Here is a 16,702-nt window from a genome sequence, read left to right on the forward strand (position 1 = left end):
TTTTGTTTTTTTTTTTTTTTCTTCTGCTTGATAACTTTGTAAAATATATTGAAACTTCTCTTTCTTGATCTTTAAAATTCAGTCTCTCCTGACCCTTCTGTTATGTTCTGAGCAAAATGGATTGTCTGCATTCTTTCCACTTCCCACCTCCTCTCTCCCTCCCTCTTTCAAGGCAGGGAAATGTGCAGGGAAATGTGCTGGGTGCACCTGAGGTGCGCCTGGGGCGAGACACCAAGCCTCTGACCTTTCAGCCTAATTTACACACAAATTAGTGCTGCCAGAAGGCCCGCTTCCCCCTCTTTGACTTCAAAGGTCAGAACCAATTCTGTTTTACTTTGAAGCCTTATTTGTAGATTAGATATATTTTCATTGACATGAGTAGGAACCTGGCTCTTTTCTCTTTCTGCATACAGTCTTAAACAGTAACATCAGAGGACCCAAAAATACCTCAACAGAGAAAGGCCTGTTCTCAATTTGGGACTTGGGTGAATGCACAGTTGGCATCTGCCTGTGGACTGTGCTTTGTAAGCACATGATGCAAATAAGCAAAGAGAGCAGCAGAGAAAGGGATGTTGGCTTTCTGCCAGTCTAACTCTCCCCATGTGGGAACTCCATGCATGCTCAGTGCCCATCTGAGCACATCTAAGCCTCATGCTTGGCAGCCTGACATCTGTCCTCATTCCCTGTTGCCACGTGAACAAATGACAGCCCTTCTTCCTTTCATGAAGTGACCAGAGGAATATCGGGGGCTGGGGAATTGGCGTTCTGTCGCAAAACTGGACCTGGGAATGGAAGCCCTTTCCTTTCCTTTCCCTGGTATAGCACTGTCTGCACTTTGCCCAGACATCAGGGCCCCCTCCTCCAGCACCCAGCTCTGGCTAGCTAGCTGGCAGAAAAATGCACTTGCAAAGGTAATGGGTGATACTGACTTCGGAGACCACAATCTCATTGTCAGTCACATCAACTTAAAGACTCTTAGCCTAGGCCCTTATGGTGCCCAAGAGTGATGCTTTCGATCTTAGGTTACTGCCCCCCTGAACCCAGATATGTCATTTTTCCCTACCATGTATTTCCCGAGAATTTGCCCTGCCCTTGCATGATTTGGGAAGGGGATACTACCTTTTTCAGCAAGAGACACTCTGTAGTTCTCCAAGAAGATGACTTTCAGCTTGCTTCCAACCACAGGGTCATTGTTCACCACATCTGCCACGGAGGTGATGAGCTTTATGATCATTTTGGCCATGTGATATCCTGGGGCAGCCTTGGGGAAGGATGTCAAACACATGGTCGGGAGGCAGCCGTGACGAAGTGGACAAATGGCATGAGATCAGGGCCCCCGCAGCCCCAGTGAAGAGAATCAACTTACTTTGCCGCCGATTATGACTGTTCTGGGCACGAATAACTTCCTGGGGTCCTTCTTAATGCCTGGAAAAGATTTAGGAGTTGGTGGGCGGGAGGAAGGCGCGGGCCGGGGCGGCGAGGCTCCCGCCTGCAGGGGGCACTGTGGCCACGCGCTGACTCACGGTTGTACATGGTGACCACGTGCAGGCAGTTCAGGAGCTGTCGCTTGTACTCGTGGATCCGCTTCACGTGTACGTCGAACATGGACGAGGGGTTGATCTTCACTTTGTACTCCTTCTCCAGGAACTGGGAAAATTTCAGCTTGTTCTCCTGTGGAGACAGGGCGCCGCGCGGGAGCCCGTTTGCCTCGGGCGCATCAGCCGGTCGAAGGGGGGGGGCTCATGCACCCCAGGACTCGTGCCCCCCGAGGAATCCGCGCCCGGAAGCCTCACCTGCTTCGCGTTGGCTATTTCTCGGAGGAAGACGTCATCACCCAGGAAGCCTCGCAGCTTCGTCAGCTGGCTCAAGTCTTTCACGTAGTCTTCCCCGATTTTCTTTCAGTTTAGAGAAGAGGGGATCTGAGTCAGGGACGGCAGCCTGCCCACACGAGCAGTCTGTGTCCGTCTGCGGCGGGTGCCTACAACAGGGTGGCCGACCTACCACACCATGTGGGAAGAACCCTTTGCTAGTCTACGAAATGCAGTTTCAGTGGCAGCGAGCGTTAAAAACAGGAGCCCTACCTAAAAGGGGTAACGCAGAACCCAGGTTCCACCAGCTGTTCTTATGACCTTCGCTTACTAAATAGGGTCACCGTCTTCCATCTGTTGTGTCACTGCAGTACTGTTAGCCAGCCACGTAATTTGTGAACCCCCTGGTTAGAAATTAAGAATTTCGGGACACCTGGGTGGCTCAGTTGTTAAGCATCTGCCTTCGGCTCAGGTCATGATCCCAGGGTCCTGGGATGGAGCCCCACATCGGGCTCTGCGTGAAGCCTGCTTCTTCCTCTCCTACTCCCCCTGCTTGTGCTCCCTCTCTTGCTGTGTCTTTCTGTGACATAAATAATAAATGAAATCTTAAAAAAAATAATAAAAATAAAAATTAAGACTTTCGACAGGCCTACAGCAGAGAATTGGATCAAACAGGGAGCCCTATGGGACAGCACCCTTCACCTGCTGAGGGCTGGCCCCGCTGTCTGTTGCAGACCAGACTCACAAGTCAAAAGGGCCTTCCACCACCTCTCACCCTGCAGTCAGGCCTCCCCTGCCTTCCTCCTTACCTCTGCTATTAACTCTGCGAGCCCTGGGTTGCAGAGTAAGAGCCAGCGCCTCGGAGTGATCCCATTGGTTTTATTCTGAAATTTGTCTGGTTCTAACTCACTGAAGTCCTTGAATCTGGAGTTGGAAGAGACACGTCACTGAATTTGTCTGAAAGAGCAGGCTCCTGTTACATTCAAGAAGCCAAGTGTAGGCTTAGAGAGATTAAAGGTGGAGGGAGAGGCTGGCAGCAGCTAGTGCTGTCATTCTAAACAGAGATTCATTTGCAATTCAACATTATAAGAAAAATTCCAAATCAAGTCACCTCTATACGATTTCCTGGCACTGACATATATACCAGACTTTTCAGCAGAATAGGTTTTTTCTCCGCCTTCGCTCCTACATCTAGAATTAGGATGGTTCAGAGAGGAAGGCATTTTCTTTTTAAAAAGAAGGTTACTTTGTATAGGAGAAAATAATTCTGCGCATTTTGACAGGGCCTTTCTTCCCCAAATGCAACCCTGCCTTTACTAGCATCAGTACATTCATGGAGCAATGTTTGACCCACCACCTCAGGAATGGAGACTCACACTTGGGTCTTCACAATGTCTGAGTGGATTTTAGCTACGCCATTCACAGCATGGGAGCCCACAATGCAGAGATGGGCCATGTTGATCCTTTTGCCTCCTTCCTCTTCTATCAGAGACATCCTTCTCAGACGGTCGACATCTTTAGGAAACAAGGCCGCAATTTTCTGGCCAAGGGAAGAGAAAGGCCTTGCTGGCCACTTAGGTTTAAAGCAGTGTTGAGATAACTTCATTCACTTCCCCAGCAAAATCTTTGATGGAGCAAATATGGAATTTCACTCCCACAGAGAGGGCGTGGGTTCACCCTGGGGAGATGCCATCCTCTAATTTTAGTATTTTCTAAAAGGTGTCTTTAACAGTGCCCCACCAAGTCTTGAATACTTTTAATGTATCTATGTCTGAAAGATGTTTGGGCCTCCAGTTTGGTGAGAGGAAACACGGTAGCCGCCCTTAACATCTCCAGACTTCATTCTCAAAAGGGATACGAATTTCTCAAAATGACTTACATCTAAATGCTTCTGATTTATCTCGTAAATGATCTGCAAATGTCGAGGAAGCAACTTTTCCACCAGCTCTACAGGCCAGCGCTCCAGGGCCTCTGGGAGCACCGTGTGGTTGGTGTATGCAAAGGTCTTCTTGGTGATCTCCCAGGCCTGAGGGAAGGGAGAGGAGTTAGCTGCTTCCCTGTGCCAGAAGCCTGCCTAGCAGGTGACACCCCATCACACAGGACCACACACTCGCTCAGCTCCTGCCAGTCTGCAACAGCACTGCTCATCCACACAGTCAGACACACTCAATTCAACCAGGGTCCGAATCATCCAGAGACTGGGAATATGGTTTTCTCTTTTGGGTGGTGGTGGTGGGGGAAGCAGCCATGTGTAAAACTGTTTGATAAAACTGAAGACAACATACTCATAAGTCTTCTCTACGGTCCTAACTTGCCATTTATTAAAAGCAAAATCTGAGCGGGTGCCTGGGCTCAGCGGGTTAAGCCTCTGCCTTTGGCTCAGGTCATGGTCTCAGGGTCCTGGGATCAAGCCCTGCATCAGGCTCTCTGCTCAGCAGGGAGCCTGCTTCCCCCTCTCTCTCTGCCTACTTGTGATCTCTCTCTCTCTCTCTGTGTGTCAAATAAATAAATAAAATCTTAAAAAAAAAACCAGAAATCTGAGCAACACAAACAAGGAATGTTCTGAGAAAGTAAGGAGTATGTTTAAAATTTTGATTTGCAAACTGGTGGGGACACTTATAATTAGCTGTGTTCTGAGGTTGGAGAATTTAATTTAGAATCCTTTAAGATTCACACAAAAAAATCCTTTTAGACCCAGTCCATCTGAGCTGGGTACCATTAGCAATGTATTTACTTTCGTAGTCTTCCTCCCCGTAAAGCAGTAAGGACAGAGAAATGTTAGCACTGGGCAGACTTTAACTTTGCTCAAGTTACGCAAAGTTAGCAACAGTAACTTATTTTGAAAAACTGTAAAGGAGCTTTTGGGAAAATCTCTGAACCATAGATATACTATTTAATTAAAGGAAAAGGAAGCCAAACTATCCAGACCTTGGACCAGGGCAGTTTTTCAATATCCACAAAAATCCTCATCAGCTCAGGGATGGCGAGTGCAGGGTGCGTGTCATTCAGCTGGATGGCAACCTGTGTGAGGAAAAGGCATCATCGAGCAGGGGACGGATGGCCTGGGATAAGGTCTTTCTTACTTACCCTCATGCGTGCCTGCACAAAGCACCAAACAGAATGCCCACCCTGGGCGAGGCGCTTTAAGCATACCACACCTACACAACTTTTTTTTAGCCCTGAGAAAGAGGAGTACATCTGATAGGAAGTCCTGCTCCCTCACTGTCTCTGTCCGTGTTTGCAGACTGAATACTCGCCTGGTCTGGAAAGGCATCGAACGCAGTTTTGGCGCTGTCCGTGGAGCCAAACTTGGAGGCTTTGAAACGTCTGATGACATCTTGCAAGGTCGCGGCCACCACAAAGTACTCCTGCTTCAACCTCAGCTCCTTCCCTTCGAAAAACTTCAAGCCAGAGAGACAGAGTAAGAGTGGTTCACACTGCGGCGTGGCCAAAATATGCCAGGGATCTCCTGCCCAGAGAACTTCAAGACGAAAGCTCACAGAACATCTGGCGGAAGAGGACAGGTTGAAGGCCAAGCATCAGACTTTGCTCTTTCATGAAGTGTAAAGGGCTTTAAAGAAGGCGTACAGATACAGGATAAAGGGAATGGAGACAAGACAACAGCAACAAGCTTTCTGAAGCTGAAAAATAGATGCATGAGTGGTAATTGGGCCAGAAGACCCAGAAAAACCGGATCCTGACCTGCTAGAAAAGAAGGGCCAAAGAGCAACTACATTTATGCTCCAAAGCCCTAAAGGATCAGGACTTAGCAGCACTGGTGCCTTTGGAAGTAGGGGAAAAGATGTGGTGAAAGGTTAGTTGTGAGCCTAACTAAGCAGGAGTTGGCCTCAGACTTCACCCCCCAGATCCCCCCAGCTGAGCAATCTCTTCCCCCAACGCAGGCAGAAGCCTGATGTGTATTCTCTGGAGATGGTAACACAGGGGTGTCTGGGCTGGAGGGAGACAGGAAGCCGAAAGCAGGGGTACCACTCTGTACTGAAAATGGGGGGAAGGGATTTATAGGGAAGTTTATGTGCTGAATTGTTGAGACTCTGAGCCTCCTTCTCCCAACCAAATTTGAGAACTCAGGCAGTGGTTATCACTTCTGCCAGGAAGGAAGCTGCGAGAGGCTTCTCTTGGAGGTGAGAAAGGTTACAGCAAACAGTCCTGCACAGTGGGGACCTCAGGCGAGACCATGGAGGGTGCGTCCGAGAACGCATGACCACATCTTTGAGGAACTTGGGGAAGAACATCTAAGATTCTGCACTTTTCTTATAGGTGATCAGAAGACTTTAAGGAGCTTTAAGCAAGGCGAAAATAACTAGCTGCAGAGGGCTAACAGTTGCAAGATTCCTGGAAGAGGGACTCATGCCTGGAGGAGGGCTATGGCCAAGTTGGGGAGAGTGAACAAATAAATTTGTTTCTGTAATTACGGTACAAAACTGATTTATCAACTTGTACTTAAAAACAGGCATGACCCTGACAGCTACCTTTTACTCAAAGAATTCAGTTAACTTTGCACCCCATGCTAACCTTGTGTACCCCGTGAATTGCTGTAGATAGTTATTTCCACGAAAAGTTAGGTTTGGTCCTTACTGAGGACAGGAGGATGAATTTCAAGCCCCTTCCAGTTAAATAATTTTGCAGGCTGGGTTAGGCTAGGCAATGCTTGGAAGGATTCTTACTTTAACTGACCACGAAACAACAAGACTTTTTGCTTTTGGGTCAGAGACTTTCCTGACCTATACTGAAGTCACCATGTCCCTCTCAAAGGGCAAAATAACATAGAGCATTAAGTTTCTGAAAATGCTGCAACAAACTTCATCTGCTATTGAGACAACAGTTTACAACTAAGTGGAACCCAGTCTTAAGGACCATTTATGTCCTCATCTCCCAATCCTTGCTTGGTGCCATCTTTGCAGAGCAGATTACTAATCTGGTTGTTTTTGAGACTTATTATTAAAAGAACAATCATTACAGCGTCAAGAAGGTAATTTTACCCACATATAAGATAGAGCTAAGTATATTTAAACGAACTTAGAATCCCTGGCGTTCATCTGTGATACAGTTCCAAGTTAAATTATTATTTTTTTAAATTTTAGCTAAGCTATTTTTAGTGTAAAATTAGGAATAATCACTCATGAGAAAAAATTTCAAGAGATGAATAAGTGGCATAAGAAACAAGTGTTTGCTCCCGGGTCTGCTCTGAGGTCCAGACCCCAACTCGCCTGAAGGCAGAAGGCTGGGAAGAGCCTGTCAGCGAGGGGAAGAGGCCAGACAGGAAACCTCCAGGGGTTTCTGACTCTGTGGAAGAAACTTCTGTTTGGAAACAGTAACTCATCAGTGCTCCACTTCATCTTTTATATTTCGGTTTTGTTTTGAAATTTGTGAGGTCACCGGTGAAAGGCAAAATACCAATTCTGACTTCATGTCTTTTACAAATATGTTTTCCTTACTTGGGGGCAGGGGAAATCAAGACAACTCAGGAAGAGATATGGAGATTATTGTACACTGAAGACCAAAAAATCAGTACTGAAGATGTGCTGTATGGGCTACGGAAAAGTGCCCGTGAAACAGGCTGCTTCTGTTTCCGCTGCGAGAGCAAAGCTTCACCACTCACATTATCATTGGGATAGAGGACCCGGGAGATGTTCTCGGCCAGATTTCGGTCCAGCACAGCCTGAATGTAGTCTCCAACGTTAACTGAGGGGAAGGTTAGAAAAATGAGTAAGTAGACAAGCCAGCCACTGTTAACAAAGCCCCTTGACCTCACCTGATGCTTGCTGCTTGCCAGGTGAATGTGGGGATTCCTACAATTCCTGAAAATCCAAAAGGATTTTCACAACCGTCCATGCTGTGATCCTCATGAGAGTCTGGGAGGGCCAGACAGAAGGACTGCTTTTAAAATGTCCTCTATGCGCGCTCCGTAAAATGTCTGCTCACTGGAAAGTTCTGATCAGAAACTCAAGGCTTTTCTCTCAAGCTCAATTTGATACTAACTAGCGATCAGAAAGATTACACACACACACACACACACACACACACACACACACACTGACACAGAGACCATTTATGTCCCGGTCCCCAAGATCCTTGTTGTGTGTCCTCTTTCAGAGCTGGTACTGATCTGGTTGCCTCTGAGATCAAAAAGATTAAACACACACACACCTCCATGAGAGCCCAGGCTGTACTCACAGTCTCTGAGGTTAAAGTCATTGGGCGCCCGAGCGGACCAGAGTCGCATGGTGTTGACGGTGTTATTCATATACCCAGGCACTGGGGTGTCATATGGCAGAGCCAGGACCACCTGTGGGGTTAAACCGAAGCAGCTGCTCAGTTTCCCATGTGTGGTGACGCAGGCTGAACAGTGGGCTGGGACACAGCAAGGGATTCTGTTCTTGACTCCATTACAGACTCAGACTGTGGGATGCCTAAACCAAGATGGAAGGTCCTAGGTCTGGGGGTGGGGAGGTTCTGATGGGCCATGTGGAGCCTGTCCCTTGTCCTGATCTGGATGCCACTCTTTCATGTTTCATTTAAGCCACTGTTCTGAGAATAATAAAATATGACGTGCCAAGTGACAAATGTAAAGCTGTTGCCATTACAAAATAGTAATCAGGGTAAGTTTAGTGTAGGTAATGCAGTGATCTGATTTCAAATTCGGTGAAAATGAATGGAACGAAAATATATGAAGATAGATTATAGTGGATGTTGGAAGTATTATGGGAGGTTTTTCAAAGTTGCATGAAGAAGAGTTATTTTAGTGGTCTGACAAATCAGCTGATAATTAGTTGAGATGGGTTTAAGAGGTGAGCTTCAGAAACTCTAGCTCAGTCTTTGTGACAGTCATGGAGACAGAGAAGAACAGGAAGATAACTGTGTTGCCTGTGAATTTAAAATTTATGTGGGAAAAGTCTCACTTGTATTCCCTGCCTCATCAGTCAAGGTCGAAGGAAGGGGAATGACAGACAGCTTGTACTGGAGGGTGCCAGAGATCAATTCGTGCAAGCCACTCATTTTAGACATGAGAGGAATGAGGTGGAGAGAGAAGTGACTTACCCACAGTCACAGTCAGTGGCAGGGTTGAAACCTACACTGATGTCTTTAATGTGGTTTGCTGAATTATGAGCGAATGAAGATTATAGCCTGGGTCAATCAATCACATATATTCAGTCATGCTTCCATGAGTACCATGACTCAAAGTAATCACCCTTCTTTAAATACCTCTGACTGGGAAATAAAGGTCTCTGGAGATTTTTAAAGCACGTTGTGATCCATCAGGAAAAGGTGTTTGCAGAGTGGGAGTGAGTCTGGGTGTAAACATGATTTGTCCTTCTGATCCTTGAAATGTAACTGAGGAAGCTGGGGAGACCCAGAGCTTGGATGTCCCTCTAGAGAACGTCTGGCAGAACTTGCCACCTGGGAGTTCGAGTCCCGCTGAGTCGAGGCTGTGCTTTCTTAGGGAGGCTCCCAGTGTGGTGGGATCTTGAGAGCTAGGACTTTTCTCATTAGCAGTCTTCAATCTCAGGCCCCATCAGCGGGGCTGCTCGCTCTGGGTTCCAGGGCCCACGGAGGCTCTTCCTGACACCTTCTTCTTTCCCCTCTTCTCTTCATAGGTGCCACGCCTCCTCCCCTTCCCCTCTACTCTGTCATTCACAGGCCTTGCCCCGATATCACACCTACACTTCTAATTCTCTCTGGTATCTGGTTCCCAGAGGACCCGAGCAGACACATGAATGAAAAGGATTGCTCGGTTTATTGGAATCTGCCCCCAGCGTGTGCACACAGTGCCGGTCCTCATGCCCTCTGACCTCACCAGCTACAGACCTGGGGCTGACTTGGGCGACGGCTTCCAGAAATCCATAAAGTGCTGCCTGCCTTGGGGCAGCTCACCTTATATTCCATCTGCCCCGTAACATTGCCTTTGTGGGCATAGAAAAATATACTGTCTCTAACTGAATTTCTGGATGTATTATGAAAATGTGTAGAGGTACTCTGTAAATACGAGGTAGCTCAACAGTGGGACCTCGTGTAAACAGAGTATTTCCAGGACTGGTTGTGTAAACTGCGTATGGTTAAAAAGATCAACAAAAGTCACTGGAAGTTTTAGACACCAAAACCTATACCAAATACTAGTTTAATGCCAAATACACATGTGAATTCTTCAGGCATATTAACAATTGATTTGTTTGCAGCTCTCTTGACTGTCTTTGTAACCAACTTCAACTCAGATTGTGTTCCGTTGTTTAACCAAATTTAGAGAAAGAGAAAGAGAAACTTATCTTGAAATTACAGTCTTCGTTTATGCCTTTTACTATTATACCATAATGACCTATTTTAGCTTCTGATCTGCTATTTCCTATGTTGAAAAAATTCATCCTCAGATAGAAAAATCATTTTTAAATAGTCTTATTTTTCTGAACTGTGAAGCGCTCTATGTGGATTAGCGGAATAAATTATCAGTTTAAAAAGTCAACTATAAAATGGGTCTTGGTTCTTCTAAAATAAAATAAAGGATCTATTCATGGGGCATAATCCACAAACCAACTGAATTTAGCACTGCAGTACTGAATTTCACTCACAGCTTTGCCAGCTAAAAATATTAACTTGCTCTTTACCATTTACTTTAAGCTTTTAAAGAATGGCTGGTGATATGTCCCTCCCGGCCCAAGATCATATTCATTAAGCAAATATCTCAACTGGAGCCTCCAAAAGATTGGACAAGGCAGTCTAGTAATGAGTAGGGGTTATTTGTCAGCAAGTAAGAAGACAGCAGAGCACACAGCATCACTGAGGTGCTGAGAAGTGAACTGGTCAGCAACAAGATAACGCTCACATCTGGTGGCAAGATAAATACCCAGCCATGAAGTAAGCCCACTTGGACTGACACCAGCATGATTTCTCTAGAAGTGATTCTGCACGGTACAAAACATTTTGCAACATTTTGTACTATTTTTCTTGACTTTGCAACAAATAAAATTTTTCTCAATCCTTTCAATAAATACTTTGGTTTTAAAATATTTACCCCTGAGAACTCCCAAGTAAAGGTATCTATGGCAGCAAGGTAAGGAAGAACATTTACATTTATTTAATCTTCGTATCAAAAACTTTATATAAAACTGGAGAGCTAAGCCTACTAGGATTACAGAATTGATTAATCTCTGATAAAGCTGTTTGCAGAATGACCCTGATAAGTCACTTGACCTTGGGGAAGTCACTTGTCTCTTGGTCTCAGCTCCTTTGTTTTGCAAGCGTGAGTTCACTAGGAGAAGGAACAGAGCTACGGACAAAAACTGACTCTGTCCTTCACTACACAATATACTACCCTCCATATCATATGCATATCATCCTCAGTGCCGTGGATTCCCCGTGCTCTACTGTACAAAATGCTCAGCATGAGAAAACTTCCAATACCTGGGTGTCGACCCACTTGGTCCCAGTGTTGGTGTGCTCTACTTTTCCATAGAAGTGCACGGGCAGCATGAACTCGGGTCGGGCCTTCTCCCAGGGGTTTCCATGTCGGAGCCAATCATCTGCCTCTTCCACCTACAAAAAGGACACGGCTGAGAATTTATTTTTCGGGAGATATGGACCTTCCATTATCTCAAGTCAAAAGTCCAATCATATTGAATCAAAATATCTTTGACTAACTCAATGCAAAAATACTGTTTTGGTAAGAGAGGTCATTGATTCTGTAGAACTCAGTTCACCTATGTTAGGGTATTGCAACCTGAATCAACAACAATCCCTCCTGTCAATACACAGTACTGCATTTAATTCTCACAGCATAACCCTGTAGGATGCAACTATGATTTTTCCCTTTTTAAAGAAGTAGAGGGGTGCCTGGGTGGCTTGGTGGGTTAAAGCCTCTGCCTTCGGCTCGGGTCATGATCCCAGGGTCCTGGGATAGAGCCCCATATCGGGCTCTCTGCTCAGCAGGGCGCCTGCTTCCTCCTCTCTCTCTCTCTGCCTGCCTCTCTGCCTACTTGTGATCTCTGTCAAATAAATAAACAAATAAGTAATCTAAAAAAAAAAAATAAAGAAGTGGAAATTGGAACTTGCTCAAAGTCACACAGATAGTAAATGGCACTGCTGAGTTTTGACCTTAGGCGTGTGGGTTCTCGGCCTGTGTCTTAACATCTGTGAATACAACTGTCCAGCTTGGGGGACCGAGAGAGGCCATCTAGGAATGTTTATGGTTGGATACCTGGACCTGAAGGTTTCTACATGATGGCTTCTGTCAAGATTGTTTTGCCTAGAATGCACAGACCAGTTAAGAAATACCACTCATAGAAAACTCTCTCTCTCTCTTAAAATTTTACTCATTTATTTGACAGAGAGAGACAGAGAGAGCGAGACTGAGAGCACAAGCAGGCGGAGCAGGAGAGGAAGAAGCAGGCTCCCCTCACTGACCAGGGAGCCTGACGTGGGGCTCAATCCCAGGACCCTGACTGAACTGTATAGATACAAGACACTATTACATTTTATGGTCTTTGTTTAATTTAATCCCTTTAGTAATTTTGATCTGATAATGAACTATTAATTATGGTTCATTTTGAAAATAATATATACTAATATGTAAGGAATTTATTTTATTGACAATTTCAACATTTTCCCATATGTTTATGTTAATTTATAACCACAGATTTCTCATAAAAATTTTAAAATCATAATTTGTATTTAGGTTATTCTGTACATCCAATGAATTTTGGTTTGCAATAAACAAACATGCCAAAACAAAACCAACAAAAAAACACAATGGAGAGGGGAATGTACTTTTAAAGTAAAGACATTATCAGTGAAAGCTTTAAAATATTACATATATTTAAAAAATGCAATTGTGTTTGGACAAGAAAGGAGAGGTGAGGGCTTTTGGGACAAAGTACTCTTGTGAAAGAGATTACCCCAAATCTTGTTATTTTACTTACCTGATTTCTCACTTTCCCCTCTTAGAAAAGATAGCTTTAGTTTAAGAAAATTTTGTTTATGAATTCTTAGGTGGTTTTATGACCACCACATACGAATGCAATGCCTGCCCTGGGCATAGAGTGGAGACAAAGAAACACAGCTACTGTGTTTTGAGATATCAGAGAAAACACTGAAGTCGACAGACAGACAAGGAAATATACATGCATTTATTTCAACATTGATCATGACTTTTTGTCCAGAAAGCCAGGGAGCTATCCATTAACATTAAGTTCCAGCATGGTGGTGAATGAAAAGGGGACTCATAGAAACGACATCTGTAAACAGTAGATCCGGGAGTGAGAGAGACTCGGGAGGCAGAGGGCTGACTCACAGGCAGGGGGGTAAGCCTAGCAAAGGTTGGAGTGAGGTTTGAGCTAATCAGCTGATCCAATCTCCTTAAAATGCAGGGGCGCCTGGGTGGCTCAGTGGGTTAAGGCCTCTGCCTTCGGCTCAGGTCATGATCCCAGGGTCCTGGGATGGAGCCCCGCATCGGGCTCTCTGCTCAGCAGGGAGCCTGCTTCCTCTTCTCTCTCTGCCTGCCTCTCTGCCTACTTGTGATCTCTGTCTGTCGAATAAATAAAAATAAAATCTTTTAAAAAATGCAGATTCTCAGGCAGTCTGGGGAGCGGTCTGAAATTCTGCATTTTTAACAAGTCCCCAGGGCGAGGTACACACGGTGATAAAGTCAGTAACTGCAACTCAAAATTTAAACTTCTGCTAATCTAACCAGAAAGTGAACAACACAAAATAAAACAAAAACTTAACATGGAAACGGTGGAATTTCATCAGCTGGCTGTTAAGCTTTGGTGAAGTCAGAGTCCACTAGCTTGTGTTAATAACTAGAAACTCCACACAAATAAATGAGAATATCCACAGAGGATCAAAACATCCTGACACAAAAGAACTTATTACTGCTCTTAGGCAAGAGCGGGTGCGGGGTTTTCAAATGCTGGTCGGTGTGAACACTGCTTCCTGTAACAGGAAGACACTTCATTTCAGCACTCAGGATTGTTGTAAAACACGCCCGAAGATACGGCGCGAAACGGGACAAGGAGGCAGAAAAAGCTTTCCTCTCAAAAACCATGTGAGCTGACAACACATTTTCTGCTGTCCTCTGGGCTTGCCACCACCGGCCCCCTCCTATGCCGGTCAGAGGCTGCATTTGCCCTTTTGAGGGTACACAAAGCGACAAGACACCTGTCAGCAGATCACTCTTAATGCCATTAAATGCTGCTCTGGCTGATTACGACCTGACTGGGGTAGCAAGTTCTGTAGGAAGACAGAACTTCTAGCTTGCTGTTATTTTGAGTCTCTTCCTGATTTGGCAAGGAACCAGATAATAATTCCCCTGATTTCACAAAGTTTGTTTATCAGATAAACTGAAAAACCTGGTTCACTACCACAAGCTGGTCTGAGCAGATCAGAGGAGAAAAGAGAACTTTCCCCCACCCCCACCCCGCCACCCTTAGTAAATCCACGGAAGCTGCAGGATGATGATAAACGTCTTCTCTACCTTGCTTTCTTCCGATGAATCAACAAACCACTCTGTAAATTTAGATTTTCGTGCAGCCAGTGATTCCTGAATGTACTAACACATGGGGCCATGTGAATGGCGGGGACAAGATGGGAGAAAAGCTTTCATTTCCATCCAAGTGGGCTGCTGGATCTGAACATCCCGGATGAAAGAGAACGGAGACAAAGAGAACGTGAGTCTGCGAAGAGGGGAGCAGGGTGCCAGTCAGGGGAGGGAGGACCACCAGCACTCGGCACCTCCCTAGAGGAATTACTCAACGGCATCTGTCCTCCAGCCAGCACAGAAGCAGAGGTCAGCTCAGGGAGCTCTCTTACTGACCGAATTCTAAGAAATGCTGTTCCCCTCCACTGTGGAATACACAAGACATGAAGAACTCACGAGCAAACAAACATTGCTTTCTGATGGTACAAATAACTGAAAACCCGTGGTTTCCCTGGAGAAGCCCACAAATTGAACAGTGGTAACTAGAAGCTTGCTGGGGAACGTGAATTGTGCATGACTAGTTACAGCAGGCTCGGCCAGGTTCCGAGAGAGAGATGGGTTCTGGTAGATACTCTTTGATTCAGCTCTGAGACACATATGACTGTTAAACTTTAATGCGAGGCTGTCGCAATTGTCTTTTTGTCCTTCTTTCAGTGCGCAATTATTTTCATAGAACACTGTTACTGATAAAGTTTCAACAATCCCCATTAGAGTTCAAGAATTTTGTTAAGTCAAGAATTTTTGCAATGAAATTATTTTCCTTAGGGGGAAAGTGAACATTTTAGTTCTGTAAATCTTTGTTGAAGAGAGACTTCAAAAACTAGAAGTTCATTAACCTTTAAGAATCTTCCCAGCTTGGGGGTGCATGGCTGGCTTAGTCAGTGGAGTAGGCAACTCTTGACCTTGGGGTCAGGAGTTCAAGCCCCATGTTGGCTGTGGAGCCTACTTGAAAAAAAAAAAAAAGTCCTCAGCTTGTGTCATTTTCTTCAGCAATGATGTATCTGATGAGGGGGCATGCCCTTCCCTCAAGAGGCATGCTGCTTTCTTGGAAAATACCTTTTTTTAATGGAAATTGTTTCTTTTTTAATGGTATGATGTTAAAATCCCATCTCAGTGAACAATGGATATGGTAAAGAAAATGAGTTTTTCTGACTCATTTGTAAGTCATAGTGAGAGTAGTGATGATGGCCAGTGAGGTCAGCTTTGGAGACAAGCAAAAGTCATGCAGTTCCTCTTTTTTACGACTTGGGTCTGATAGGAGAGAAAAGGACAGTTTCCTGGGTTAAAGGCCACTGAACAGTAGCAAAGGTAGTAGGTATGATTTTAAAAGAGTGAACTTGCATTAAATTCTGGGGAAAATGCACTTGAACAGAAATTTTTTGAGATGGGCTTGCTGAGTTTCTTTTAAAATTTTCACAGAACAGTAAAGGGATAAGAAAGGACATCCTTAAATAGTGGGGGGTATAACGAATACTGCACAGGACATGCTCAAAGACTGAAAATGGAAATCATGTACGGCTTGGTCAGATGGTGTCAAAATGTTGGTCATCCTGGAAATGCCCGCTAACCTGGGTTTCTCACACTCAAACTCTATGTTACTTCACTGAGGAAGGGAACCCATTACTTTGTTTTCATAACTTCTATGATTATAACATACACATTTCTTACGGAATATGAGTCATGTGGAGGAGGAAATATAAGATAGTAAAAGTCGCCTGTAACCTTATCTCCCAGAGATAATGACTGTTAAAGCTTCGATGTAATTTTTTCCTAGTACTTTATCTTTTTGGCTTCTTTTGGATAGGTCATATCACCCATAGGATTCCAAATCCTGTCTTCTCAACTAACATAAACAACTTCCCATTTCATCAAAATTAATAAAATATATTATAACTATATCAATATTATATAATACCACTAGTTATTAAATCATCCTCCTTTCTTAGGCAAAGTTAATGTTTTACTGAGTGCCTATCTGTGTGCCAGACATTTTACATATATTCATAATGGTTTCGTGAAGCTGGTGTCTCCATTGTGCAGAAGGGAAAGCTGAGGGTCAGAGAGGTCAGATAGCCTAATTAAATAAAGCAACACCCTGTATGGGGTAATGAGTTGCAGTTAGGCCTCAAATTAGAAAACAGATCTCAGTTACGGGTTACATGTTTTTTTCTATGCAATGCTGCCTTCTAATTTATTTAGGGTTACCTAAGATCCACTGGTCCTTAACAAAATTTGGAAGTTTGTCTTTCAAAATGTTTGCCTTTTGGTATGTACTCAGTGTTCTCCTTCTGAGACTCTTTCCTTGGTGCATTCTTTGACTACCTCAAACCTTTTAGTTCCTTCTTCCCTGGCTCAGAGGGTGTCAAAATACTGAGGGAGGGGAAGGAGAATGGTGTTGACATTCAGCTTA

General features: G+C 44.6%; 1 protein-coding gene across 3 annotated transcripts in view; it reads right to left on the reverse strand.

Moving 5' to 3' along the window:
* Nucleotides 1-16,702, reverse strand: part of LOC111159401 (glycogen phosphorylase L) — a 47,706-nt gene that overhangs the window by 18,604 nt on the left and 12,400 nt on the right. For all 3 annotated transcript variants that reach the window (XM_022521833.1, XM_022521847.1, XM_022521838.1), the window contains 12 exons: nt 11,223-11,354; nt 8,004-8,115; nt 7,429-7,511; nt 5,066-5,209; nt 4,737-4,829; nt 3,688-3,834; nt 3,185-3,348; nt 2,618-2,732; nt 1,794-1,895; nt 1,524-1,671; nt 1,367-1,425; nt 1,120-1,261 (listed from right to left, as the gene is read on the reverse strand). In XM_022521833.1, the coding sequence (XP_022377541.1) occupies nt 1,120-1,261; nt 1,367-1,425; nt 1,524-1,671; nt 1,794-1,895; nt 2,618-2,732; nt 3,185-3,348; nt 3,688-3,834; nt 4,737-4,829; nt 5,066-5,209; nt 7,429-7,511; nt 8,004-8,115; nt 11,223-11,354 (1,441 nt within the window). The remainder of the gene's footprint in view (nt 1-1,119; nt 1,262-1,366; nt 1,426-1,523; nt 1,672-1,793; nt 1,896-2,617; nt 2,733-3,184; nt 3,349-3,687; nt 3,835-4,736; nt 4,830-5,065; nt 5,210-7,428; nt 7,512-8,003; nt 8,116-11,222; nt 11,355-16,702) is intronic.

This window comes from Enhydra lutris, unplaced genomic scaffold (assembly GCF_002288905.1).
Source record: "Enhydra lutris kenyoni isolate GAN:26980312 unplaced genomic scaffold, ASM228890v2 scaffoldscaffold4, whole genome shotgun sequence".
Taxonomy (NCBI): domain Eukaryota; kingdom Metazoa; phylum Chordata; class Mammalia; order Carnivora; family Mustelidae; genus Enhydra; species Enhydra lutris.